At 41.3% G+C, this 26,952-nt stretch overlaps 1 protein-coding gene across 1 annotated transcript in view; it reads left to right on the top strand.

The window, feature by feature from the left end:
* The first annotated feature begins 2,497 nt into the window (after positions 1-2,497).
* Positions 2,498-26,952, top strand: part of pcsk2 (proprotein convertase subtilisin/kexin type 2) — an 82,095-nt gene continuing 57,640 nt past the window's right edge. Inside the window, exons 1-2 of the mRNA XM_063056130.1 lie at positions 2,498-2,925; positions 21,202-21,306. Of these exons, the coding sequence (XP_062912200.1) occupies positions 2,740-2,925; positions 21,202-21,306 (291 nt within the window). The 5' untranslated portion in view covers positions 2,498-2,739. The remainder of the gene's footprint in view (positions 2,926-21,201; positions 21,307-26,952) is intronic.

The raw sequence follows: 26,952 nt of genomic DNA, 5'->3' as shown, positions 1-26,952 counted from the left end.
TTTCACTGAGGTGGATACTTGGATATTTGGATCATAGTCGGTCTTGATGGATGCTATGATTAGGTCACATGTTTTCAGTTTGGATATTGGCATTCATAGAAACATAGAAAACCTACAGCACAATACAGGCCCTTCGGCCCGCAAAGCTGTGCCAAACATGTCCTTACCTTAGAAATTACCTAGGCTTACCCATAGCCCTCTATTTTTCTGAGCTCCATGTACCTATCCAGGAGTCTCTTAAAAGACACTATTGTATCCGCCTCCACCACTGTCCCTGGCAGCCCATTGCAAGCACTCACCACTCTCTGCATAAAAAACTTAACCCCTGACATCACTGTACCTACTTCCAAGTACCTTAAAACTGTGCCCTCTTGTGCTAGCCATTTCAGCCTTGGGTAAAAGCCTCTGACTATCAATGCCTCTTAACATCTTATACACCTCTATCAGGTCACCTCTCATCCTCCGTCGCTCCAAGGAGAAAAAGCCAAGTTCACTCAACCTATTCTCATAAGGCATTCTCCCCAATCCAGGCAACATCCTTGAAAATCTCCGCTGCGCCCTTTCTATGGCTTCCACATCCATGAGGCAACCAGAACTCAGTACAGTACTCCAAGTGGGAGGGCCCTATATAGCTGCAACATTACCTCTCGGCTGCTAAACTCAATCCCACGACTGATGAAGGCCAGTGACACGACATGAAGGCCAGTGACATGACTGATGAAGGCCAATGACACGGTCAATGAAGGCCAATCACACGATCGACGAAGGCCAATAACACGGTTGATGAAGGTCAATGACACGGTTGATGAAGGCCAATGACACGACTGATGAAGGTCAATCACATGGCTGATGAAGGCCAATACACCGTATGCCATTTGGGTGTCTGTAGATCTGCATTCTACTCCTTGAATTTTGATGATGCCTTCAGTCCATAAATTCATTGTTAGATTAGATTTGTTAGCTTGATGAAATTTGGTTTTCAGGTTATTCTCATCAAATCAACCTCAGTATTTTCTGTTAGAAAATTCAAGAGATTCCTACTTGATTTCTGGTTGATCCAGCTCTGTGCTTCCTGTTGATTAGGAATTGTGTGGTTGGCTGTAAAACATAGACTGAGCAGAATTTCCTTTTTGAAGTCATTGACTCTTTTGAAGTTGAACTTGCTGCAGTGACATTTGTGTGTTGATCTGACTGCTCGGGATGTCAGATTAATGAAGATGATGGAGGTGATGCAGCAGTGTTAGCTTCCACAGTGGTATGAGTAAAGCAGGCAGCTTTGCATTTCCTTTCTAGGATGATCATGTAGTCTAACAAATATCAATGGCTTGATCTTGGAACTTATACTTTTGTCTCTGGTGAAACAAGGTGTTGGGTATGACAGGATCTTGCTCACCAGGAGGGGTACTTGCTTGGGTTTACTTCTTACCACCAACTGTGCTTTTTCAAATGTTTATAATCTTCCCCATCCAATATTTCACTTTACCTCCAACAAGCTCCTCACTGGAATAGAGTTATCTACCGAACACACAGGGAACTGTTCAACCTTCACCATGCCCACTTCAGAATCAAGATGACTTGAGCATTTAAGATCCATGATCATAGTGGAATGCTTCATATACCTTGTACTCAACTCTCCATGAGGATGTACACCTTCAGTGCTGCAAGCACACCTTCAGCCACCTGCTGAGGAGTGTGACTGGGGGCGAAAGCTGAAAGCTCAGTACCAGGTGGACAATGCCATCAAGTGACAACCAACATCACACCCCTTTCTGCTTCGGAAATGCCTTACAACAGGCACCTCATAGCTCAGGAGAGGTAACACTGACACAGCCTACACTGGTTCTTTCAAATTCACTGGCAAAATGGGCAAACCAGTATCAGAATGCTCTCAGGGGCTCTAATACTCAGAAGCAAGGTTCTAATCAAGCTCAGACCGCTCCTGCGGATAGGCAGTGTCATCTGCAGTCCCAGCACCAAGCTCCCATTCTGGCACTCAACACCTCGAGCTCTCTGACGGCAAGATGCTAACTGGAGAACAGAAAGCAAACTTCTTCAGGAGGCTTCTACAGCGTTTCATCATCAAATGTCATCAATCCCCACTCAAGCTGGCAGGCACGGCCGTCCACCTGTGACAGAGACTGCAGATTCCCCAAAATACTCTGCCGTCACCTCAGAAGCCACAGACCTGTAGGAAGGGCAGACCGCCCTCCATCCCAGCAACCCGATAAAACGAGAAGTTTGCAGTTCGGATACACCCTTTCCTCACTCCACAATGGGCTGCAAGGGGCTTCGAGCCATTATGATGCCCAGTAATATGTAACATGATCTTTTTGGACAACTATTTTACCGTGTTGTGGAACGATATAAACCATGCATGTTTTTCCCTCCCTGAAATGCGTTCATGACCTTATCTCCCTGTAGTCCCACCTCCCCCTCGCTTTGAGTTGCTGGGTAATATTCTGAATGTTTAATCGCTTTGACGCGGCTGCGACGTGATCCAGTGAGAAAGCTCGGCGATTTCTTCATGAATTATAGATCAACCGGTAAAAATGCGGGCTCCTTTTAACCACCACACACAGAAGGGTTAGGCTGTCTCCTGAACTACATAGCTCCGTACTCCGCCCGGATACACGGACAAGCGAATTCAATAAAGTGCAGTGAGTGGCTTGGCTAACGTTTGTGTTTCATTCCTTGCTTCCTTCGTTGCCCTAACAGCCCAGTGCTTTTTACACGGAAGAGATGCAGCGGGAGTATGCCAAGTATGGGGTCACGTTTGTCCTTATTTTGCTCACTGCGATTATATTTGCAACATCGGCGATCCACCCGAAGCTTTACACCAACCACTTCTTGGTTGAGTTGCACCGAGGCGGAGACGATATAGCCCGGCGAGTTGCTGCAGATACCGGCTTCACTGCTGTGAGAAAGGTAGGATCAGAGCTCTACTGTCAATAAAAAGCACAACGTGCGTCTTGTTAGATGTAGCTGTGCCCCTGGCTCATTTATCCGAAGATATTTTGTCTGCTCGTTCTATTTTAAACCCGAACGAAACCGTTAATCGTTTTGTTAATTAGGAGAGAAGTACAGGAATTATTTCCGACCCGAACTCGATCCCACCCTGCTTGAGGTGCTCGGGCAGAGCCGGTGGTGCCAAAGTCGCAGCCTTTCGGTCAATTCTTACTCTGAAGGGAACCCGATATTGGCGGCTGAAGAAAGTTTTATATCATAGCTTCCCAAACGGCTTCTCGATGACCGGCTCGGCATTTCAAGGCGAACTGCAGAAGAGCTCACGCATTGATTATCACTCAACATGAGAGAACCCCATCAATATTCCCTAGGTGTCAGGCTTTCAGTGTCTCGATAAGAGCACACCCCCACACCCCCATCCAAAAAAAAATCACTCGGCGCTGAGGCGCTGACTTACACTGGCGTTCCTTGCTCATTAATTTACCAGCAAACTGTCAGTGGTTAAATATCCTTCCAGGTTTACTAACCGATGCTGCGATAGTCCTTTACTCTGAGTCCCCATCAGATGTAATGTGAAATGCGCTCACCCATTTATCACGGCCCATGTATGATTTTGTGAAATGAGCCCAGATTTACGTACGCGAGAGAATAGGAACACTCGGAGCATCTGTATAAAATGAACCATATGAGTCGAGATCTTGTGGCAGATTTTCAAACCAGCTGATACGGTTCATGGCCGGGGGTTGCTTCGATCAGTGCTACAGCAGCAAGGACCACCTCCGCCCACTCCACCACCCCCAGCCCATCTCCAAGCAGCTGCTCTTTCTTTGATGTTATGAAACAGCAATGTGACATAAACGTTTAAGTATGAGAAATAATTCACAATGCAGGGCAGTTAAATATTTTAGCGGGCGGACTACCGCAAAGCCGACGCCGCAGTGTGACTCCGCTGACACAGATATTCGCCAGGGTCGTACCGAATTGAGCACCCGTCTTTTTTTTAGCCGAAAAGCCGATTGCCGTTGGCGTGTTATGCTCACTGCCAATACAGCTCCGACAATGTATCCAGCGTCAACATACTCTAGCAAGGGCGACAGAATCCGTGTTGGAGGAAGGGGGTGTGTTGTATCCAACTCTCAAGCGAAGGGTTGTGTTGGGAAATAGACTCTTTCAGAGTCTTGATCTGGCAGTGCATTTGGTCTCATTTTGCATTCTCCATGGTGCTGAATCTGTAATTCCTGGTTTTCTACAGCCCCTAGCAGATGAAACTTGCATTCTGTACAGAGTGTACATATTGCCACTGCTGATAAAAACATGCCATTTGTCAGCAAAAGGTTAACTTTGCAGGATGTCCATCTCACTCTCTTTTGCCATTGATTTTCTGTCTTCCTCGTCTTGGCATTCCAGTCTGAGCAGAAGAGTTGCCTGTAAGTAAAGACACGGTGGGACGTGACCAGTTTCAAAGTCAGTCTCCTCGACCTGGGGCTTGCAATGCGAGTGAATATTATGGGGTGGTGGTGGTAGATTTACATCTAGCCCCAGTTTCTGATGGGAAATGTAACACTGCACTGTCTATAATCACCTCACTGCCCTATTGGTGCAGATTTCTTCATCATGTATTCTGTCCTTACCGGCATTTGATAAAGTTACAGTGACCATCAGAGTCTACTCCCGCTTTGTAAACTTCAGCCGCATTTGAATTCTTCTCGACTTCTGTGCCTAAGTTTGCTTTTCAATAACACTTCAAAATAAAAGTTCTATTCATGTTTTTAAGTGACATGTTCTCAATGTTATTGAAACATTAACTTTTGTCTTTTGTGCACACTTTAAGGCTTCCCTACATTTGTGTTCTTTTGGGAGTGGTATTTAACCCAACAGCTTATGAGAACTACTCAAGGGCAGGGTATCTCTGTGTGAACTCAAAGCTCGACGGTCTGACAACACCTTTTGCCATTTGTGCCTGTTGTAGTAGGAGGGTACCTTTTCACACAGCCGGATACTAGGAACAGTTAAAATCACGGAGGAAGAAAGGCATCTCAGGGGCTGAAATTTATTTTAGCGCTGAACAGCGTTTTTCCTTTTAATGCCATCAATGCATCCCCCTTTCATTCGTTTCAGTGAAATAAGGAGAGAGCAACCGCTTCTATACTGGATACTGTAGTGTAGGGTCAAGGATAGGTGACTGTCCTATGTATATGGTAGGGGGAAAAGGTAAGAATGTGAAATTCTATGCCATAAGGAATAATCAATGCATGTGGCATACATTAATTTATGGCTATATTAGATAAGAACATATGAATGAAAGGAAGGTGATGTTGTAACAGTGGGAGAAGGGTCCTATAGAAACACAATACTAACACAAACCTGTTGGTCTGAACGTCCTACGTTTGTCCTGCGGATTATATGCAATTCTGGTTTTTTTTTACTTAAGATCACGTGAATTGCCATTCTTTATTTTGTTCTATATGTTGATTGGAATTGAATAGTTCTTGAAAGAATTCTATAATCAATCAAATATCAGAACATACCATGTGCATTTAAAAATTGTAATTCCAAATCAAAATCAATAAAAAGTTTTTTTCTATTTCTCGGAAGTCCTTAGATTTTTTCACTTTAAGTGGAGAAACAGGAAGTGGTATATCCCGTGATTATGTACAGTATCCCATAAAATCTGTCTCAAATATTTTGAGATCCAAGTTACATTTCTGAGTTGTATTTTTGTTAGTGATCATCGTGAGTCTCGATGCAATACTACAGTTTATACTCAGCGATATTTCAGCATGCAATAACATTTCTGTTCATTTTTATTTGCGTTTCTTTGTGGTTTAATTGTTGAATTAACGCAGCCTTCGGTGAATCAATGCTTAGCTGTTGATTTAATTAGCAAATGAAGCATGAAATGGACTTTGCATCGGATATTATTTATTTCATTGTATGGTAGCACAAATTCTCAAACGGGTTGGAGTCGGCAAGTATGGCACATAATGGTAAAGTGCTGACTATTGTCTACTAACCTCACCCAAAGTCACTTTCTGATAAAACTATCTTGGTTTGTGGGCCACAAATTATTGAATATAAGACAAAATAATTATCTTTTAAATTTTTGTTAAAAATAGAATAATAAAACAATATTACTATAGTAGGTGTAAAATGAAATATTTAAGACATGGGAGACAATTAATCCTCTGTAGTCTCTACCAGCTCTCAAAGCAATCCCATCAATTCCATTCCTCTATTTGTTATAATCTATAGTCTCTCACATGCCCATCAATTGACCCATAATTCTACCACCTACATCGGGGATAATTTACAATGGCCAATTAACTCGTCAGCAAGCTTAACTTCGGAATGTGGGCGGAATCTGGAGTGTCTACGGATAGTCATGCAATTAGACTAAGAACGTGAGAACCCAAAATAGCTGGCACCCATAATTACAGTTGAACCTGGGCTGCTGAATCTGTGCAGCTGCAACACTAACTGTCCAGCCACTGAGCCACAGCTAAGTATCAAGATGTGAAAATACCTACTTAGGTAACCCAATATAATGAACAAACCAAAGTGCTACTTATAAATGGAATTGCATTATTCTTGCTTAGCTCTATGCAAATCAATGCTTTCTATTTTCTTAATGAAAAAATTCTATTTTCATAGAATCCCAACATTTCTATACTATGATGATCAAGTCTAAACTCACTCCAATCTACTGTGATATACAGTATCTAGATTATGCAATGAGATTTAATGCTCAGTAACTACATCAAGAGCAGCCAGGCTCTGACTAAAAAAAGCTCCCAGATGGCGGAACTGTTTCATGTGATCATTTTATTTAGAATTTATTTATTTATTTTGAAATGCAACACGGAACAGTCCCACGAGCTGCACCACCCAGCAACACACCTGTTTAGTATTAGCGTAATCACAGGACAATTTACAATGACTGATTAGTCTCCTAACCTGTAGGTCTGTAGTCTGTTGGAGGAAATGAGAGCACCCAGAGGAAACCCACATGTTCACAGGGAAAATATACAATCTCCTTATAGATGGAGCAGGAATTGAACTCCAAACTCCAGAACACCCGGAGCTGTAATAGCACCATGCTAACTACCACACTACTGTGAATTTTGGAAGGTGTAAGTCGAGAACACCCTTCTAAAAGGTTCAAAGTTCATTTATTTTCAAAGAATGTATGCAGTATTCAACTTGAGATTCCTCTTCCCACAGACAGCTATGAAACAAGAAAACAATGGAACTGTTCAAAGAAAGACATCAACAACCACCCCCCCCCCACCTCCACCACCAACACATTAAACAAAACAAATTGTGTAAACCGGCAAAAAAAAGTGAAAAACACTGAATGTAAATACCAACCCACAAAAGTCATCGAAAGAGTTCAGGCATAAAGTACATGAAATAATTTAGCTAGCAGAGAAATCTATTTAAGTATTTGAATAAACATTTCTAGTCAGAAATATGTAATATGATAATGTTGCAACTTTTTGTAATAAAATTAATGCTTTGCATATTATTTAGATATATTTTACACATTTATTAAAAACCAGCATGAACAGGCATGTATGTTTTATGTGTTACTTTGTGGATTTCAAAATTTGATTACAATTTTTAAAAAAGCAGGTTTATGATGAAAAATAATCTTTTAAGGGAGAATTATATATAGCCAACTTGTATTGACATGGCTTTTGTACTTCAAAAAGACTAACTGGATTGCAATTTATTCTTTACTGCTTTATCTTTGTTCAGTGGAATATAAAAATATATCATAAATATGGCATGTTCCAGCAGAGTAGCTAAACCACTATGTTTTAAAAAGCTATCAGCAGCTATTTTTGAATTGAAGCTTCTTGATCCACAAAAAAAAAGATCAGGATCTAAATGTTTTGTTTTACTTTAATTTTTTTCTCCTAACACCACTGTGACTGACTGTATGGTTCATTTCTGTCGGTCATTCCTGTTTTCAAATGTATTCCACAATTGCTGGCTTATAGTTATTAGCCATTTTATTGACCTTGTCTTATTCGCAGAAATGATGTTCTGTTCTGCATGCGTACAATGTTAGAGGTATGAAAACTGCCCCACAGACGCACAATATTCAGCAATGCTGGAATTATTTATCTGGCCAGACAGTGTCCGCTTAGACAACAAACAAGCTAATGAACCAGAATATGCTGCTGTAATAATGGGAGGTAGTCAGTCTTTGCAGTTATTTTGTGTACTATTGAAAATAACACACTCTTTCATGTATATAAAAAAAACTGGAAGGTGCTGTCACTGGTGGCTTGCTCCTTCATGGGCTACAGTGCAAAGGACTTTTCAGATATAATGACCATGGAGTCAGTGATTTAACAATCAATATCCTGCTTTTTCTCTGCCGTAAAAATCATAGAATACAATTAAACTGGAGATTGGATCTTAACTATGTTCCAAGTCATAATTACTGTTCAACATCCTCTCTGGCCCTGAAAATGTAATTTAAACAATTCCTGTATTTTAATTGCCAATATGGTGTTTGTGAAATTCTTCAATTGGATTGGCTTAGTGAGCCCATTTAATGACCACAGACAGATACCAGTAGATTCAATGTGATGCCAGAACGTGAGGAATTAATGCTCAGGAGACTGCTGAATCTCTGTGGGCAGCAGTTTTCAAAGTTTGCTTATGACCTCGAAATCAAAGCCCTTACTTCATGTTGGGTCATTAGTGACACACAGCACACCAACCGAATCTTCTGAATTGCTATGTAAGAGTTGTAAACAAAACATATAATTGTTGCTGATTATATATTCAATATTGTACAATTAAAAAGCAGACCATGATATCAGCATTTGGAGCAAAAGAAACTGCAGATATTGGATTTCCAAAATTAAACACAGAAAATGTTGGGAGAATTTCAGCAGGATAGTTAGCATCCAAATATAATCAATGTTTCAGGATAGTGAGATAGAACAGAGAAAAGCAAGTTGTGCATGTTAAATGATTTTATCCCCTCCCATCGTCTTGTTACTGAATTGCTTATAGATGCTTCTGAAAGGCAACCTGAAAAAATGTATCAGATCATGCAGACAAAAAGTCAAGATGGTGCTGGAGATACATGGTGATGTTTTGCGGACAGCTCACAGACTTTCTACATATACTTCTGAAGTACTATCATTGCAATCTGCAGCCTGTCATTTCCCTTTAAGAAACCTGTTTAGAACCATCTAAACAAAGTAGTGATTTTGTACTCTATATTATTTATTTATTCATTATTTGCTTTTTCTTTTTGTGTACTTACAACTCGTTTGGTTGTCTATTATGTCCTGTGCTTCCGATGCAGCCCCCTCTACACTGGTGAGACTCAATGCATGTAGATGGAGGAAAATGTTGATGAGCTAAAAGCAGAATTTCCCTGTGGCCAACCATTTTAATTCCCATCTCTATTCACGTTTCGACATGAGGAGGCCACTCTCAAGGTGGAGGAATAAAACATCGTATTCCATCTAGGGAGTCTCCAAACTGTTGGCTTGAACATGGATTTTTCCTTCCTGTAATTTTTTTCCCTCCCCTTTCCCTCTTCTTCTATTCGCCTCTCTGGCCTCTTACCTCTTTTTCTCACCTGTCTATCAGTTCCCCCTGGTCCCCTCCTTCATCCCTTTCTCCCATGGTCCATTCTCCTCTTCCATTAGATTCCTTTTTCTCCAGCCCTTTACCTTTCTTACCCTCCAGGCTTCACCTATCACCTTGCAGCTAGTCCTCCTCCCCCCCACCAACTTTTTTATTTTGGTGTCTTCCCCCTTCTTTTCCAGTCTTGTAGAAAGCTTTCAGCCTGAATCATTAACTATTTAATCATTTCCATAGATGCTGCCTGACCTACTGAGTTCCCCCAGCTTGTTTTTGTGTTTAGTTAATCATACAGTAGACTTTTTTGTGTTTCTTTGCATTTACTGTGAATGCCCACAAAAAGAATCTCAGGGTAGTATATTGTGGTATATACTTTGAACGCAAAGCAAATATGCAAATATTTTAAAGATTTTTCAATTCATTTTAGTTACTTACAATGTCAAGTTTAGACATAATCTACATGGGATCAGGATTAAGCCACTCGTCCTCTCATGAGAGTTATGGCACTCAGTTGAATCAAACTGTAATTCACCAGCTTTGCCTTATTATCACTTAATCATTAAAAGAAAATCCATCGTTGTCTTTAATATTTCAACTTGTCCAGCACATCCAATCTTTTGGGCAAGATTTACATTACAATTTGTGCAAAATTGTGTTTTCTGTTTTTAATCCAAAATGATCTAAATCTCACTTTAAGATTTTGCTGCTCTTTTCAGGATTCCCTCACCAATGAAAAAAAATTATTTCCCTACATCAGTATTGGCAAATTACTCCATCATTGTAATAACTCAGTTAGATCACTGAGGCCTTCCGAAGCCAAGGAACACAGCTATACAATATTACACTTTAGGTCCTACAACCGTACAGATAAATTTCTGCAGTTCCCTTCCAAGATCAGAATATTTTTCCCGGGATTTGATATTCAACACCGAATATAAATTCTTCAAATGGGCTTGAGTCAAAGCTCTGTAAAACTTGATGCATAAGACCATAAGGCATAGGAGCAAAATTAGGCCATCTGGCTCATTGAGTCTGCTCCACCATTCAATCATGGTTGATCCTTTTTTTTCCCTCTTCCTCAACCCCAGTTCCTGGCCTTCTCCCCGTACCCTTTGATGCCGTGTCCAATCAAGAACCCATCAATCTCTGCCTTAAATACACCCAACAACCTGACCTCCACAGCTGCATGTGGCACAAATTCCACAAATTCCCCACCCTTTGGCTAAAGAATCAGTTTCTTACTTTGGAATTCTAAATCCCTGAAGATGAAAATCTCATTAGCTAGTTTCAAGATTATTTTTCATACAATGTACTTGTTTCTTAATGTTCTGTTTTTTTGGTGACAGTTTGTTCTTTCTACCTACATTTCAAAACTTTCCTTGTCTTAGCACTTGCCCATATGAACTCCATCTGCTGTAATGTTGTCACTCTCTAACACATCTACCTTCCTTTAAATGTTCTCAATCCTATCATAGAAATGGAAAATGCTGGAAATCCGCAGCAGGGCAGGTAGTATCTGTGGAAACAGTTAACATTTTGGGTCCAAGAGCTTTCATCTGAAGAGAGAAAACAAGTTGATTGTAGCTGTAGGAAGAGGCACCAGAGGATGGATAGATATTTAATAATCCTCTCAATGACTTTGTCTCAGATTAAAGATTTCAAGAACCTGCCCACATTTGATGATAAGTTGTCAGGTCCTTCATTATCAGGCATCTTAAATAGAGGATTCATATTTGCAGTTGTTGAATCAAGAAAGTATAATGCCTGAACCCAGAAATTTTTAAAACTGCCAATTAAATCACTTGCATTTTCCTCACACATTTTCTTTACTAACCATCCAATGATAACTATCAGTTCCTGGAAATTTTTCTAACTAAATCCTATTAGTTTTCACAATTATATTTTTATTTTAAACCCTTCACTTAACATTTTACATTTTCTTGCAGTATTAGTATATTGTCTGTTTCTCCATTGCAATAGTGGAAAAACAGTACATTTTAACAGTAACACACATAAAAGTTGCTATGTGTTTTTATGTGTGTTGCTTGAAATTCCAGCTTCTGCAGATTTCCTGGTGTTTACCTTTTAACAGTGTTCTTTTTTAACCACCCACTCTGGATTCCTCTCTAATGGTCTTCAGTCTCTCTACCACTCTTTTTCCTATTTAATAATTTCTTCTGATATTTCTGATTGCTGTTATTTTATTTTGGATCCACTTTTTGTACCACCGGATTTTGTGTATTTTATAAGTGTTTATGCCCTATTTTTTGCCTTTGTGTAAACCACTTTTTTCTTGATCTTTACCATCTCATCTTTCATTTGTTGGCCAGGATTAGCATAACTTGTCATGGTCCGGATCGGGGTCCCTTTAAATTTAGCTTGTTTATGTTACGATCCGGACCATTGATTCCCTGTTTTCCCATGTCCCTCGACTTTGGTGATTAGGGCAATTAACACTCGGCTGAACTGGTAGTTCATAGTCTCCGGCTTTCAGCCGTTCGGTGCGGGAGTGTTTGCAAAGTCACCAAGGTACGGCATGCCGATGTTATCTGGCCGGAGGAAGCCTAGTCTCCGCCCGAAACGAGTGCCGGTAATTCACCTTTCCTCACCGGAGCAACCTTGTCAAGTTACCTAGCCAAAGTGAGCCTGCAAAGTTTCCTTACCAAGGTGGGTCCGTCAGTTAACCCACCGGAGGGAATCAAGAACTGCTGTCTACTGTTCCGGGGCCGAGTTGAGAGCTTGCCACTACCTGGAGGTTCCAAGTCAAGTCCTGGCTCCAGGGGCATTCAAGTACCATGTCAAGTCCTGGCTCCGGGCGGCATTCAAGTATCATGTCAAGTTCTGGCCCTGGTGGCATTCAAGTACCATGTCAAGTCCTGGTCCTGGTGGCATTCAAGTACCATGTCAAGTCCTGGTTCCGGGTGGCGTTCAAGTACCATGTCAAGTCCTGGCCCTGGTGGCATTCAAGTACCATGTCAAGTCCTGGTCCTGGCAGCGTTCAAGTACCATGTCAAGTCCAGGCCCTGGCGGCGTTCAAGTAACATGTCAAGTCCTGGCTCCGGGCGGCGTTCAAGTACCATGTCAAGTCCTGGCCCTGGTGGCATTCAAGTACCATGTCAAGTCCTGGTCCTGGCAGCGTTCAAGTACCATGTCAAGTCCAGGCCCTGGCGGCGTTCAAGTACCATGTCAAGTCCTGGCCCTGGTGGCATTCAAGTACCATGTCAAGTCCTGGCTCCGGGCGGCGTTCAAGTACCATGTCAAGTCCTGGCCCTGGCAGTCTGTGATTCCTGATTGTCTGAATCCCTTCTCTGCCCCTCTCACCTCTAGCCCTCGTCTGCAGCCCCCACCTGCACTTCGGTCTAGTTCCATCACCGGAGCTAGATAGGTACTGTCTGGTGTTCATTTGTGTTGGTCTTGCCTCGTTTTGTCCTCGCCTCCGTGGGGTAAGTCTGGCCGTCTTGCCGTTGCTCCATGGGGAGTCGTGTCTTGTCTTGTCTTGTCCTCGCCTCCGTGAGGTAAGTCTGGCCGTCTTGCTGTTGCCCTACGGGGGTCATGTCTTGTCGTGACTTGTCCTCGCCTCCGTGGGGTAGGTCAGGCCATCTTGCCGTTGCCCCGCGGGGGGTCATGTTCTGTCTTGTCTTGTCCTCGCCTCCGTGGGGTAAGTCAGGCCGTCTTGCCTTTGCTCCATGGAGGGTCATGAGTCCCAGCTCTCTGTTCTGTGTGCGAGTCCCGGGCCTATGTCCTGTACCCAAGGAGGGGTCCCGACTCTGTGTTCTGTGTATGTGTCCATAGTTCCATGTACCTGCTCTCCCTAGACCAATGCTCTGTGTTTCCATGTTCCTCCTCTCCCTAGCCCATGTCACGTCCATGCCTAGTTCTGGGGTCCAAGCCCGAGGCAAGACCCAGGTACTGGATCCTTGCCCAGTCTCGGGCTCGGAGTCCATACCCTAGCCTCTTCATGTCTCCTCTAGTTCTGGGAGCCGATTCCGAGTCCAAGCCCAGACCCCTGGTCCCAGCATAGTCGTAGTCCTGAGTCCTTTTCCTGTTCGCTACTCCTGCTCCTGCCTAGCTCTCCTGATATCAAACAATAAACTAAATTTAATTAACCTCACAAGATGTGTCTTGCATTTGGGTTCACCCTTGCTCCCAATTTCCCCACCGATGTGACATAACTACTTCAAGGTTATGTGCTGGTTTGCCATTATACTAAATAAATCTTAGAATATATACTTCTATTATATTGTTTGTTTATTAATAATTCTGTTCCCTGTAGTTCTGTCAATTGTATCCCTTCAGTTTATTTTACTTAGATTTAGATGTTTTATTCAAAACTATTATTAGATTTAAGCATCAAGTTAATGGAAGTATGATTCTTATTAGTAAGACCTAATCAATACTGGCTGATTGTTTATTTAAAGGAATGGAGGTGAAAAGGATGGGAAAGCAGAAGGGATGAATTGGTTATGGTTAGAATTGGTTTTGTAAGGTCAGAAGAGATTCCCCTGTTCCTTGTAACTCTACTAAATGCTAAAATGATCAGTCACAAGTTACAAGAAACAGTTCATGTGATCAATCAATAAAGAACTGATAGGAAGGGATGAATGGCCTGTTTAATATTGTAATTTATGAATGATCTCATGTAACATGGAAGGATTTTCAAACATTAGGATTAGCTGGACCGCTAGTGTTATAAGAAATTACTTGTTTTATCTACTAGCTAGACATCCACAACTTTTGGGAATCACATATATTAGAGTTTTAAAGCAATTTATTTTGAAAATGCTCACAGTTTTTCAACTCTTAATTTAGCAATTTTAATCACTAATGTGAAGTTTCCTGAAGTTCTGATGCACGTATTCTTGATGACAATGAACATCTCTATTTCGAGGATCAAAATGTAGTCAAATACTTTCAATGCTTTCCAATAGCCTAATTTAAAATACAAGTGATCTTGTAAAAATGTTATATATGACATAGACAGCACACGATGTACTCAGTGATATGTCTTAGACTGAGAATCTATGGCACTAATTTACATGATTTATATATTTAGAAATTATTTGGTGTGAATTACTTGATATCTGAAATTTTAAATTTGATTAAATGGCAATCTTGGACAATCAAGCACCATTAGTTTTTTTCTCAACTCCTAGGAATGCCTTGCTGCATCATGCTTTTTATCCACTTTTCTATGCTATAACAGGAACTGGCATTTAATTTACTAAATTGAGAAATGTATTCTAGAAACTAGTTGTGAAAAATCAATGACATACATATCAATAAGATGACTCAGAATTGTAAAATAACTTATGAATGCAAAAATGCTGTGAAGGTATTTAAGATTATTGAGTTTTATTGAGGTTTTGTAAATCTATCACATACCTTCATTGCCTAGTGTGAATGATGCAACAATAGATAACATCAGTTAAAATCTAGGGAATACTTCAAAGCACCAAGCAGCCCCAAATCTACTTCATTATATGTGATCATAAACCAGGAACAGGTTAGGGCACTGCAGAAAATTGGGTTCAAGTAGCAAATGGCCAAGATCATTGGCACTTGGTTTCCCAGTCACTGCACATTGCAATCTTAGGAAAGGAACTGAGCCCACTTACAGTGAGATGAGCATTTATGCCTTAACTCATAATCTAGTTTATCAACTGAGCACTGTAATCAGGCAAAATCTACAGTTAACACTGGCTGAATTTAATCACTCAGCAAAATCTTGGATTTGTGCAAGTTAAGAGTACATACTGAATACTAGAAATACTGCTGCAATAACTCCAGGCCCTAATTCTTCAAGCTGGCACCCAACTTCAATCTATTAGGCTTTGGAAATGAGGATTGGAATGATAAAGTGTAATTTTTTTTGCCACACGAAAGACATACTTATGTATGATTCATATGCCCATCAAGCTGTAGTCCATCTTGAGTTTTGGCAAGTTCTGCATCTTGATGCTGCCTAATTTGAGCATTGTCTTCATGAAATTCTACACTAATGTTGAGACTTGCACCAGCTAAACTTCTGCCTAATTAAGTTACATCACGGAATGCAAGCCTTGGAAGTTTGGTAGTGAGCTCTGGGGTAATGTTCTTAGAAATTGAGAAGCGCTGCGAGAAGTATCTGTGAGCAAATGGACTTCTCACATAATCATGTGTCACTGCAGTTCAACAGTGCCACAGGTATAATATACCTTTATAGACTGATGCTGTGTGCTTTGCTCTGTGGAGGGAACAGGTTGAGTCAGATAGTGTTGTTAATGAAATGCAAGAGGGAGTCCAGTATCAACTGCACTTTTCAGAGGCTCAGAAACTACAGCAGTGTACCTAATGAGCATGTTGCCTGAGTTTGTCGGTTGGCATCAATCTTAATTCTTGCCTCTATTATCTCTATATATGTCTCCCAATTCTTTCCCAGCCAACCTTCATTTGCCATGTCTGCATAAATTTCAGCTCATTCACTACCTTACTGTTCTGCTTCATAGACTGAAACTTGCTGTTCATTTCTAATCTCTGTGCACGCTGACCACCGAAGGCATATTTAGAGGGATGAGTTAGGTTGTGACAATTGATAGATTTTAATAGTTTCATCCGTGTTTCCAAATCAAAGTTCAGAAGTTCAAAGTACATTTATTCTCGAAGTATGTAGACATTATACAACCTTGAAATGAGTCTCTCTATAGGCAGCCACAAAACAAAGAAACCCCAAAAAAATACCCCATATATATGGAAAAAATAAAGACTGTTGAACACCAATGTGCAGAGAATAAAAACCACATCATATAGAAACATAGAAAACCTACAGCACAATACAGGTACTTCAGCACACAAAGCTGCGCCGAACATGTCCTTACCTTAGAAATTACCTAGGGTTACCCATAGCCCTCTATTTTCCTGAGATCCATGTACCTGTCCAGGAGCCTCTTAAAAGACCCTATCATATCCGCCTCCACCACCATCGCCGGCAGCCCATTCCACGCACTCTTAATCACAGAGTCAACCTGTGAAGCAGCCTTGAGTGTCCTACAGACTTGGATCCCAAGATGCCTCTGATCCTCCACACTGCCAAGAGTCTTACCATTAATACTACATTCTGCCATCATATTTGACCTACCAAAATGAGCCACTTCACACTTATCTGGGTTGAACTCCATCTGCCACTTCTCAGCCCAGTTTTGCATCCTATCAATGTCCCACTGTAACCTCTGACAGCCCTCCACACTATCCACAACACCCCCAACCTTTGCATCATCAGCAAATTTACTAACCCATCCCTCCACTTCCTTATCTAGGTCATTATAAATATCACAAAGAGAAAGGGTCCCAGAACAGATCCCTAAGGCACACCACTGGTGACTGACCTTGATACAGAATATGACCTGTCTACAACCACTCTTTGCCTTCTGTGGGCAAGCCAGTTCTGGATCCACAAAGCAATGTCCCCTTGGATCCCATGTCTCCTTACTTTCTCAGTAAGTCTTGCATGGATTACCTTGTCAAATGCCTTGCTGAAATCCATGTACACTACATCTACTGCTCTTCCTTCATCAATGTGTTTAGTCACATCCTCAAAAAAATCAAGCAGGCTTGTAAGACATGACCTGCCTTTGACAAAGCAATGCTGACTATTTCTAATCATATTATGCCTCTCCAAATGTTGATAAATCCTGCCTCTCAGGATCTTCTCCATCAACTTACCGACCACTGAAGTAAGACCCACTGAAGTAAAGAATAAAATAATCCATAAAAAAGATGGTTGAACACCCAATGTGCAATGAAAAAGAATCATCATGCAAACAGTAACCAGAAGCAAATAGTGTTTCTGAACTGAAGTCTTTTAATAGACTTCAATGAATAAAGAAGAAAATTAAACAGGGAAGGAGAATTTTGCATTTCTAATCCCCTTTAGGACACAGCAAAGTACAGCCAGTTAGGAACCAGTGAAGGGAACATATCTCCTGTAGGTTTTATGGCCAAACGTGTACATTCGGTAGATTATTCCCATCGTGACTGGATAAAGTGATCTGACTGAGGGATGAATATTGGTCACAACACAACAATGAGAGAGCCAACAGATCCTCAGGTTAAAGCCTATGCCTGTGGGATTTCACTGATTGTGGATGCTCGGGTGCATTTGACACCCACTAAAAGCCACAACTTCACGTTTACTGATGCTGGTGATAAAAATCTAAGCCCTTGAAGATCTTAGGATCAAGTGACATTTGTGGAGGCCACTGGTCAAGTTAACAGTTTGGGTCAAGACCCTAGATAGAGGAAGAGAAAAGATAGCCAAGGTATAGCTGTATGATGGAGTGGGATTGAGACTTGTAGATGACAGGTAGAACCAGATAGGGAGGGGATGATGGACAGATGGAACAATATGGTGAGTTTGCGTGTAGGAAGAAAACACTGGAGAGCAAAATTCAGTGTTCATGCCATTGGGCTGTAAGCTACCCAAGCAAAATTTGAGATGTTTGCTGCCGTTAAATGGTCTGTGGATTGTCTGAATCTAGTTCTCTATCCTAGATTTTGCTATGAAGCTCTCTTCCAACCCAATGGCAACACCAAACAAAAGTATCTTCCTCCTTAAGGCTTCAAACCAAAATCAAGGTTGTTTTTTTTCCATACTGGAAATCTTCTTGAAGACCTATATTCAAAGTTTCATGATTTTCTGTACCATTGAACTAATTTCAAGGAATTTACACTGCAGTCCTAAAGCCTTATTTTTCTATAGATGCTGAAAATTTCAAGTCAGGGCTGGTGGTGCTTTTGTCTTCACTGCAACTCATTTCTAAATCATTATTCTTAAGAGACATGTAATCAGATGCTTTGAGGATATTGGAGAACTGATGGTATGGAGGCTCCAATGCACAGTATTAAAAGGGTGTAGCCCCAACCAGCTCCATCACGGCCACAAGTCTCCCCACCATGGAGGATGTCTTCAAAAGCCTGTGCCTCGAGAAGGCAGCATCCATCAATCTGGGACATGCCGTCTCCTCATTATTACTATCAGCGAGGAGCTACAGAAGCCTGAAGATGCATACTCAACATTGCTGGAACAGCTTCTCCCCTCTGCCATCAGATTTCAAAATGGAAAAATGAACCGCGAATACTACCTCACTAATTTCTCCTTTGCATTACTTTATTTTTTTATTGTAACTTATTGCAGTGTTTTATGTCTTGCAGCCACCAGTTTCACAAACACATGTCAGTAATAATAAACCTGATTCTGATACATTGCATGTTAATACAGGTTAGCAATGGTTTCTGAACAAGCAGCTGCTGGTGTCAGAGAGCCTCTAGAATTCAACCCCGACCTCTCAAGTACGTGGACTCAACTCTCCAGATCCCTATTTTAAGAATGATTGCCACATAGAAGCGGCAAGGTGCATTGCAGAGGAGCTGGCATAAAGACTGCAATGGAGCCCATGGTAACAGTACTTGAGAAGCATTGGGCACAATGTGGTGGGAATTGGAAGAAGCCGTAGCTGTATGATCTTGTCTACTCCTCTCTCCTCTCTCTACTGGCAATTGGAAGACCATTGCAAAGGCATCATAGTGGTGTACCACATCCTTGGGAAGGCAAAGTATATCCAGAGTTGTCAAAATTGTTCTTCTAGCCAAAGGCAAGTCCTTAATGCAACAAAAAAGCAGGGGCAAGGACAGGATGAAGCACCTGGGCTTGACGCAGTATGACCAACTATCATTTCTTATGAAGAATGAGCTTGTAGAACCACATTCTGAAGTGAGGTTTGGACTTCAGTGCCTGCATCTGATGTTTGAAAGTTATTTTGCAGTGGAGCTCAAAGCCCCTTAATGAACTATTGTTTCTTAAGTAGCTCAAATATAGCCTGAGGGAGTGGTATGTTCTGTAATATGTCTTTCAAATGCTGTTTCTTTCCAGTTCCTGTGTTCCTCTGCCATAATGTTAAATGGGAATGCACAGACTCTCATGGCAGGAGGCTAAGAAATTAACCTCTAGTACTTAATTGGCTGAAAGGCCATTTGTTGAATCCTTTCTCAGCAGTTACAGCTGATTTCCTCCACAAGAGCTGGTCTTTCAAATAAAATATTAGGACAGCCTAAGTACATGAACAAAATCTTGGTTTGCTAAGTCATGCAGGCAACTTTCTGGAAGGCAGATCACAGTATGTAGCTGACTCCTGCTCCAAGTTTTAACTCTTTACACCGCAGTTAAATCATGTTTTTATCTCAAATGATGCACAGATTTCACCAACTGTATGAAGGACTGGATTAGAAGAAACTTGATCATCCATTGTTAGATTATGGAATGCATTAGCAAAATAGGGTGGATCTATGTTAAACTGATTTCAGCAATGAAACTTCTGGCCAATTATTTAATGAACAATGTAAAAGGGTTTGAGAAGAAAATAGCAAAGTAGGATTGGTTTAGAGAAACAATAGAGAAGTAGAATGAATAAAATCAATCTCGTACATGAGGGAGAAAGTGACTGTGGTGATATCAGAACAGGCTGAATCATGCGGTGTCTCCCTCCATTGTAAAAATGTATGTTTCTGCTAGCAATGGGAAAAATGAAATTTCACTCAATTGACTGAAATGAGTCAACTAAAGGGAATAAATAATTCTCTTCTTATATTAATCAAACCACTAACTTGAAATAAGTTATGACACCAAATCAATACTTGGTATGGGAGAGAATAAGTGATTTGTTGAAACATCACAGAGATTGAAAATTACTGAGACCCTGGTTTATATGAGTACACCAGCAAGTGTAGGGAAATCTTGGTTAGCCAAAAGGTCATCAGTCTAACACTGAGTGAGATAAGTATTAATATGATAACAGAAAAGGAAATCAACCTAAAGGTGAAACAGAAACAACTTGACATTATTTTAGTAGATGCCAGGCTATTTAATTTTCAACAAAACTAGCTGAATCTGTGAAATAGCATTTCACATGGAAGGAAGCGAAAAATCATTAAAAGATAAAATCTATTCTTGTTTTATTTTAAAAATTGCACAGTAAACTGTTCTATGTTTTAAGTTCTGGTGTTTTATTGCTTTAACCATTTCATGGCATTGAAATGGTTAAAGCATGGTGTGTTGGGGATAGAACAGATACTTGCTATGTTAATACAATAGAAGGATTTACAGATCAGATTTAAGTCTGAAAGGTTACCTTGAAAAATTTGTATAGAACCTAATCCAAAATTATCTAGTCACCAATTATGATGCACATTTTTTTATATTATTTAAATATACAAGGTCAATTGTTCAAAAGATTAATTGTTCTTTAGGTTTAGAATGATAAAATTAGGATAGAAATTGCAAGAAATGTGATGCAAAGAAGTGCAAGTCTATAAATTGCTCATCGGACAGAGGGTCTAACTATTCTGCATCATGTAAATAGATCTACTGGATATTCTTTATTGCCATATGTGATACATAATAGGAATTGTGGAAATATATTGGTATTTTCTGGGCATTACTGCGTTTTTTGTACACTGACTCCATGACTGCTAATGGACAAATTATTTAAAGTGAAAATAAGAATATATGGAGGTTTATTTGCCATGAAAATACACAATTAATGGTACAGGATATTCACTGTAATACAACAGACTATTTTTTATTTAACGCAGCTTCCATTTGCTGAAGGACTCTATCATTTCACTCATAGTGGCATCCCTAAGGCCAGAAAAAGACGCAGTCTTCATCACAAGTATTATCTGGAAAGAGACACAAGGGTAAGCTAATATTTTTCCATCTTTTAGCAACTTTCCCTTTGGCAATATACTCAATTAATCAGCAGGAATTTTTTAAAAAAGCTGTGTTTGAAATCTCTCACTGATGCAAAAATTCAGAAAGGAAAATATGTGACTTGTGAAACACCCTGGTAAGCTGAAGTGTCTTATTCTTTAATTGCATTCAGATTTAAATCAAATGAAATTTACAAATATAGTTACATTGTATTTATGGCTTAATTGGGTCACATCGTTGCAATGACAAACGTGGAGCTAAGGAAGTGACATTTTGTTACGTCTTTACAGAATCTCTGTGCAATAGAGATTGACTTTTCCGCAAAAGGCCGTAAGAGTGTGACTTGAATTTAGAGAAGATATTCATCTGGCTAGGATTATACCATATCTAAGCTGATAAAACTAATTGTTCACATGCAGTATGTTGAATTTGTGCAGAAGAGATAGTAGCAAATTGAAGAAACACATAAATTGATCTGAGTAGGTGTGATGTATCACTAGAAATCTACCATTTGCATCATCTGTGATGTAGGTTGTCATATTGAAAGTTATTCATTTGCACTGGCTCACACGTTACCAGGTGCTCTGGCTATATTGAATAACATGCTGCAGACACTGGAAATCCGAAGTAAAATCGGAGAATGCTGAAAATGACCATGTAATATATGGATCTATTTCTTTCAGAGCAAAGACACTCTTCCCCTTAGCACAACGTATCGGTCTGTTGTCTGTGCATGCACTATTGTCTATGCATGTGCGTTGTTCTCTATTTCTCTCTCTCGTTGCAATGTGAGTACACCACTTACGGCCATCTACCGCGTGCATGCTTTTATTTAATTGGAATGTAGTTGTGCAAAGACACAACAATCGGTGACGAGTGCACACCTGAATGTCAGAGAATATCACGAACTGCACCAATAGTTATGTGGATGAAACAGCAAGAGTTAAACAGCATGAGAAAGCCATTACGGACACTAACAAAGGAACATGAGAGTAACAGTGAAAGATGTGCTGAATTGAAAGGAAAGTAACCTGCTGATGGCTTCAGTCGGGAAAGTTGACAAATTCGATAGCACTATTAAAGACTGGAAGTCGGATATTGAACAGGTGGAACTGTATTGTAACATAAACGACGTGGAGGAGCAAAAGGAAGTCCCTACACTTCTTAGCTTAATGGCCCAAGAATGTACAGTCTCTTATGCAACTTAGTAATCCTTGCAAAGCAAGCAAGCAAGCAAGAAATTCGATGCCATTGTTACAATTTTCCAAAATCGCTTGACCATTGCAATATCATTAGAGACTGCAGCAAAGGATGCAGCAGAACTCCAGAAAAGGAGGTTAGAAAATGAAATGCACAAAATGTCTCTGAATGGTGCAAAAAGCCAAAGATATTATCGATGTGGCAAATCCTCCCATAATGCAAATGACTGTTGGTTCAAAGAAAAAGTTTGCTGAAAGTGTCACAGACAAGGTCACAGAGAGAGAGTGTGCAAGGCAGACAAAAAGCATAACTGAGGGAAAAGTCTTGAACTCAAAAATAAGCAAATGCTTAAAGTTATCGAATGTAAAATAAAATCAGAAAATCAGACAACATAGAGGCTGACAAAGGAGAACTGTCATGCCTAGAACTACATAGTATAACTGAAACAGATCACAAAATCATCTGGATCACAGTAGATGTGTCTGGTGTAATACTGAAAATGGAGCTGGATACAGGGTCACTTTTGTCCATAATTCCAGAGGCTGACTACAACAGACTGTTTTCCAAGATAGCATTAGAGAAGACCTCAGTGATGCTAAAGACTTACACAGGTGAAAAAGTGTCTCCCAAAGGCAAACTGAAAGTAAATGTGACGTATGGAAGCCAAACACAACATTTGGAGATTTATGTATTGAAAAGTGGAGAGCCAGCACTTTTCGGATGTGAATGGTTGAGAAAAATCCAACTAGACTGGCACTCAATCAAAGCTCTGTGTGTGACTTCAACAGGCAACAGCACCTCAAATGGTAGCACTAACCAGAGACTGGCGGAGCTGTTTAATGCTAATGAGAGGTATTTGAGAAGGGGATTGGTAAACTCAAAGGCATGAAGGCCGAATTGAACTGGATGAAACAGCAACACCTAGATTCCATAAAGTGCACCCAGTGACTTACACACTAAATCCTGAAGTGGAAGCTGAACTGCAGAGCTTGGAGGCATCTGGAATTCTCTCCAAGGTTGAGTGGAGTGATTGGGCCATGCCCATTGTCCTGGTGATCAAGAAGGGGAAGGCTGGAGCCATTCGCATTTGTGGGGATTTCAAAGTGAACATCAACCCAGTGCTGCGTACTGTACAGTATCCCCTGCAAGGAATAGAAGACATTTTTGCATCTTTGGCAGGCAGGAAGAGGTTTTTAAAGATTGACTTGTCACAAGCCAATCTGCAAATGGAGATTGAGGAGTCAAGTAGGAAATTCCTCACAGTCAACACTTACAGGGGACTGTTCCTGTATAGTCGTCTTGTCCTTGATGACGCATCAGCTCCAGCAATTTAGCAAAGAGCAACGGACCAAGTGCTCCAAGATATCTCAGGAACACAATGTTACCTTGATGACAGGACTGTGGCTGGCAAACATGATGAAGAGCACCTCCAGAACCTTGGTAAAGTACTTACCAAGCTGAGTGAGTATGATCTACACGCAATGAGAGAGAGATGTGAGTTTTTCAAGAGTGAAATCACATATTGCGGACATGTCATTGACAGGCATGGGTTACACAGGTGACAAGAGAAGATTGAAGCAGTGCTACAGGCACCAAACTGGAAAATGTATCACAACTCAGGTCATACATGAGCCTTGTAAACTGCTACCACCAGTTCCCCCCACACATTGCTACAGTGCTGCACCCATTGAACGCACCGTTACAGACTGGAGCAAAAAGGGAATGGTCAGAAAGATGTGAAAAAGCATTCAAGGAAACAAAGAAACTAATGACATCCGATGAACTGCTTACCCATTATGACCCATCCCTGCCCATCAGACTGGTGTGCAATGCCTTATGGTATTGGAACCATTTTGTCACACCTTACGAAAGATATATCTGAACACCTGATTGCAATTGCTTCAGGTTTACCGATGAGCGCAGAAAACAACTATGCACAGGTCAACCCAGGGGCCCTTAGTCTAGCATGGGGAATAAAGAAGTTCCATAAGTTTACACTGGTGACAGATCACCAGCCCCTTGTGTCCATTTTCAATGCCAGGAAGGGAACTCCAGTGATGACTGCTACCCTGTTACAACACTGGGCACTATTCGGAGAAGCCCACTTTAGAGTTCAAGGGTACCAAACGACACAGCAACGCTAATGGCTTGTCATGTCTTCCACTATTGGCAACTGAAGTAGAAAGGTCTTCATTCTGTGACTCAGCAGTATTGTTTCACTCTACATTGGTGGACCAGTTGCCGGTAACAAATTCTGAAATACAACAGGAAACAAGGAATGACCCAACTTTGTCAAAAGTCTATGAAATCGCGATGCAAGGATGGCCAGCTCATGGTAATCTTATGTTTCCAGAGCTCTGAGCAAGACCAGACCAACTGTCAGTATGTCAAAGAATGCTGATGTGTGGACCTCGTGTTGCAGTTCCCTCTAAACTGCACACCAGAGTGCCGGAAAATCTGCTTGAAGGACACCTGGGTACCGTCAAGATGAAGAGTCTCACCCGGAGCTATGTGTGGTGGCCGGGAATAGATAGACAGATTGAAGACTTGGCCAAAAGCTGTTTGGGATGCCAAAAAGTTCAAAATGCACCCACAGGCACCGTTACACCTGTGGAAGTGGCCATCACCACTGCGGCAAAGACTTTTCCTGAGCCGCTTATGGACTCGGTGTTTCTGATTGCTGTGGATGCTCATTCAAAGTGGCTGGAGGTTATACCAGTGAAGTCAACTATGTCAATAAAGACTGTCTCCACCCTGAGAACTATCTTCACCAGAAATGGCTTACCCAAACAAATTGTCAGTGATAACGACCACAATACATGTCTGAACAATTCCAACTGTCCATGAAGAAAAGTGGCATCAGACGTTTCAAGTAAGTTCTTCACCATCCAGCAACAAATGGGTTAGCTGAAGTGTTTATCCAAACCTTCAAGACGTACATTAAGGTGATGGACAAGGAGGACATTTCTCTACAGCACAAGATGGACAACTTCCATAACACTTACGCACTCTTGATCTTTTCAATGATTTCAGGTTCCCTGGCCCTCATCATCTTACTTTTACTATTTTTGTCCAATCCCTGTACATCTCTATCCTCCACCAGGAAGGTCTCAAAGTCCTGTGTTTCTTTCTGGACTCCAGACTTAACCAGTTCTCCTCCATCACCACTCTCCTCCACCTAGTGGAGCTTGTCCTCACTTTCAACAATTTCTCCTTTGGTTCCTTCCACTTCCTTCAAACAAAAGGTGTAGCCATGGACACTCACATAAGTCCCAGCTATGTATGTCTGTTTGTTGGCTACGTGGAACAGTCTATGTTCCAAGCCTACACTGGTGATCGTCCCGCACTTTTCCTACATTACATCGATGACTGCATTGGTGCTGCTTTCTGCATCCATACTGAACTTGTTGACTTCATCCATTTTGCCTCCAACTTTCACCCTGCCCTCAAATTTACCTGGTCCATTTCTGAAACCTCCCTCCCCTTTCTCAATCTCACTGTCTCTATCTCTGGACACAGCTTATCTACTGATGTCTATTATAAACCCACAGATTCTCTCAGCCACCTGGACAATACCTCTTTCCACCCTGTTACTTGTAAAAACGCATCCAGCACATAATTCTCTGAAACTTCTGCCACCTCCAACTAGATCCCACCACCAAGCACATCTTTCCCTCCCCCCCCCATTTTCTGCTTTCTGCAGGGTTCGCGCCCTACACGACTCCCTTGTCCATTCGTCTCTCCCCACTGATCTCCCTCCTGGCACTTATCCTTGCAAGTGGAACAAGTGCTACAACTGACTCTACACCTCCTCACTCACTACCATTCAGGACCCCAAACAATCCTTCTAGGTGAGGCGACGCTTTACCTGTGAGTCTTTTGGGGTCACCTACTGTGTTCAGTGCTCCCGGTGTGGCTTCTTATTATATCGGTGAGGCCCGGCGTAGATTGGGAGATCGCTTCGCTGAGCATCTACGCTCCGTCTGCCAGAAAAAGTGGGATCTCCCTGTAGCAACCCATTTTAATTCCACTTCCCATTCCCATTCTGATATGTCTGTCCGTGGCTTCCTCCACTGTTGTGATGAGGCCACACGCAGGTTGGAGGAACAACACCTTATATTTTGTCTGGGTAGCCTCCAACCTGATGGCATGAACATCGATTTCTCAAACTTCCAGTAATGCCCCCCACCCCCCCTTCACCATTTCCCATCCCTTTTTCCCTCTTTCGCCTTATCTCCTTACCTGCCCATCGCCTCCCTCTGGTGCTCCTCCCTTTCTTCTGTTTCTTTTCCCAGTCAACTTCCCAGCTCTTTACTTCATCCCTCACCCTTCAGGTTTCACCTATCATGTTGCGTTTCTCTCTCCCCTCCCCCCACCTTTTAAATCTACTCCTCAGATTTTTTTCTCCAGTCCTGCCGAAGGGTGTCAGCCCA

The sequence above is a fragment of the Mobula hypostoma genome, chromosome 8 (genome assembly GCF_963921235.1).
Source record: "Mobula hypostoma chromosome 8, sMobHyp1.1, whole genome shotgun sequence".
NCBI classification, from domain to species: domain Eukaryota; kingdom Metazoa; phylum Chordata; class Chondrichthyes; order Myliobatiformes; family Myliobatidae; genus Mobula; species Mobula hypostoma.
Note: the sequence above shows the minus strand (reverse complement) of the source record. Positions and strands in the feature narration are given on the sequence as shown.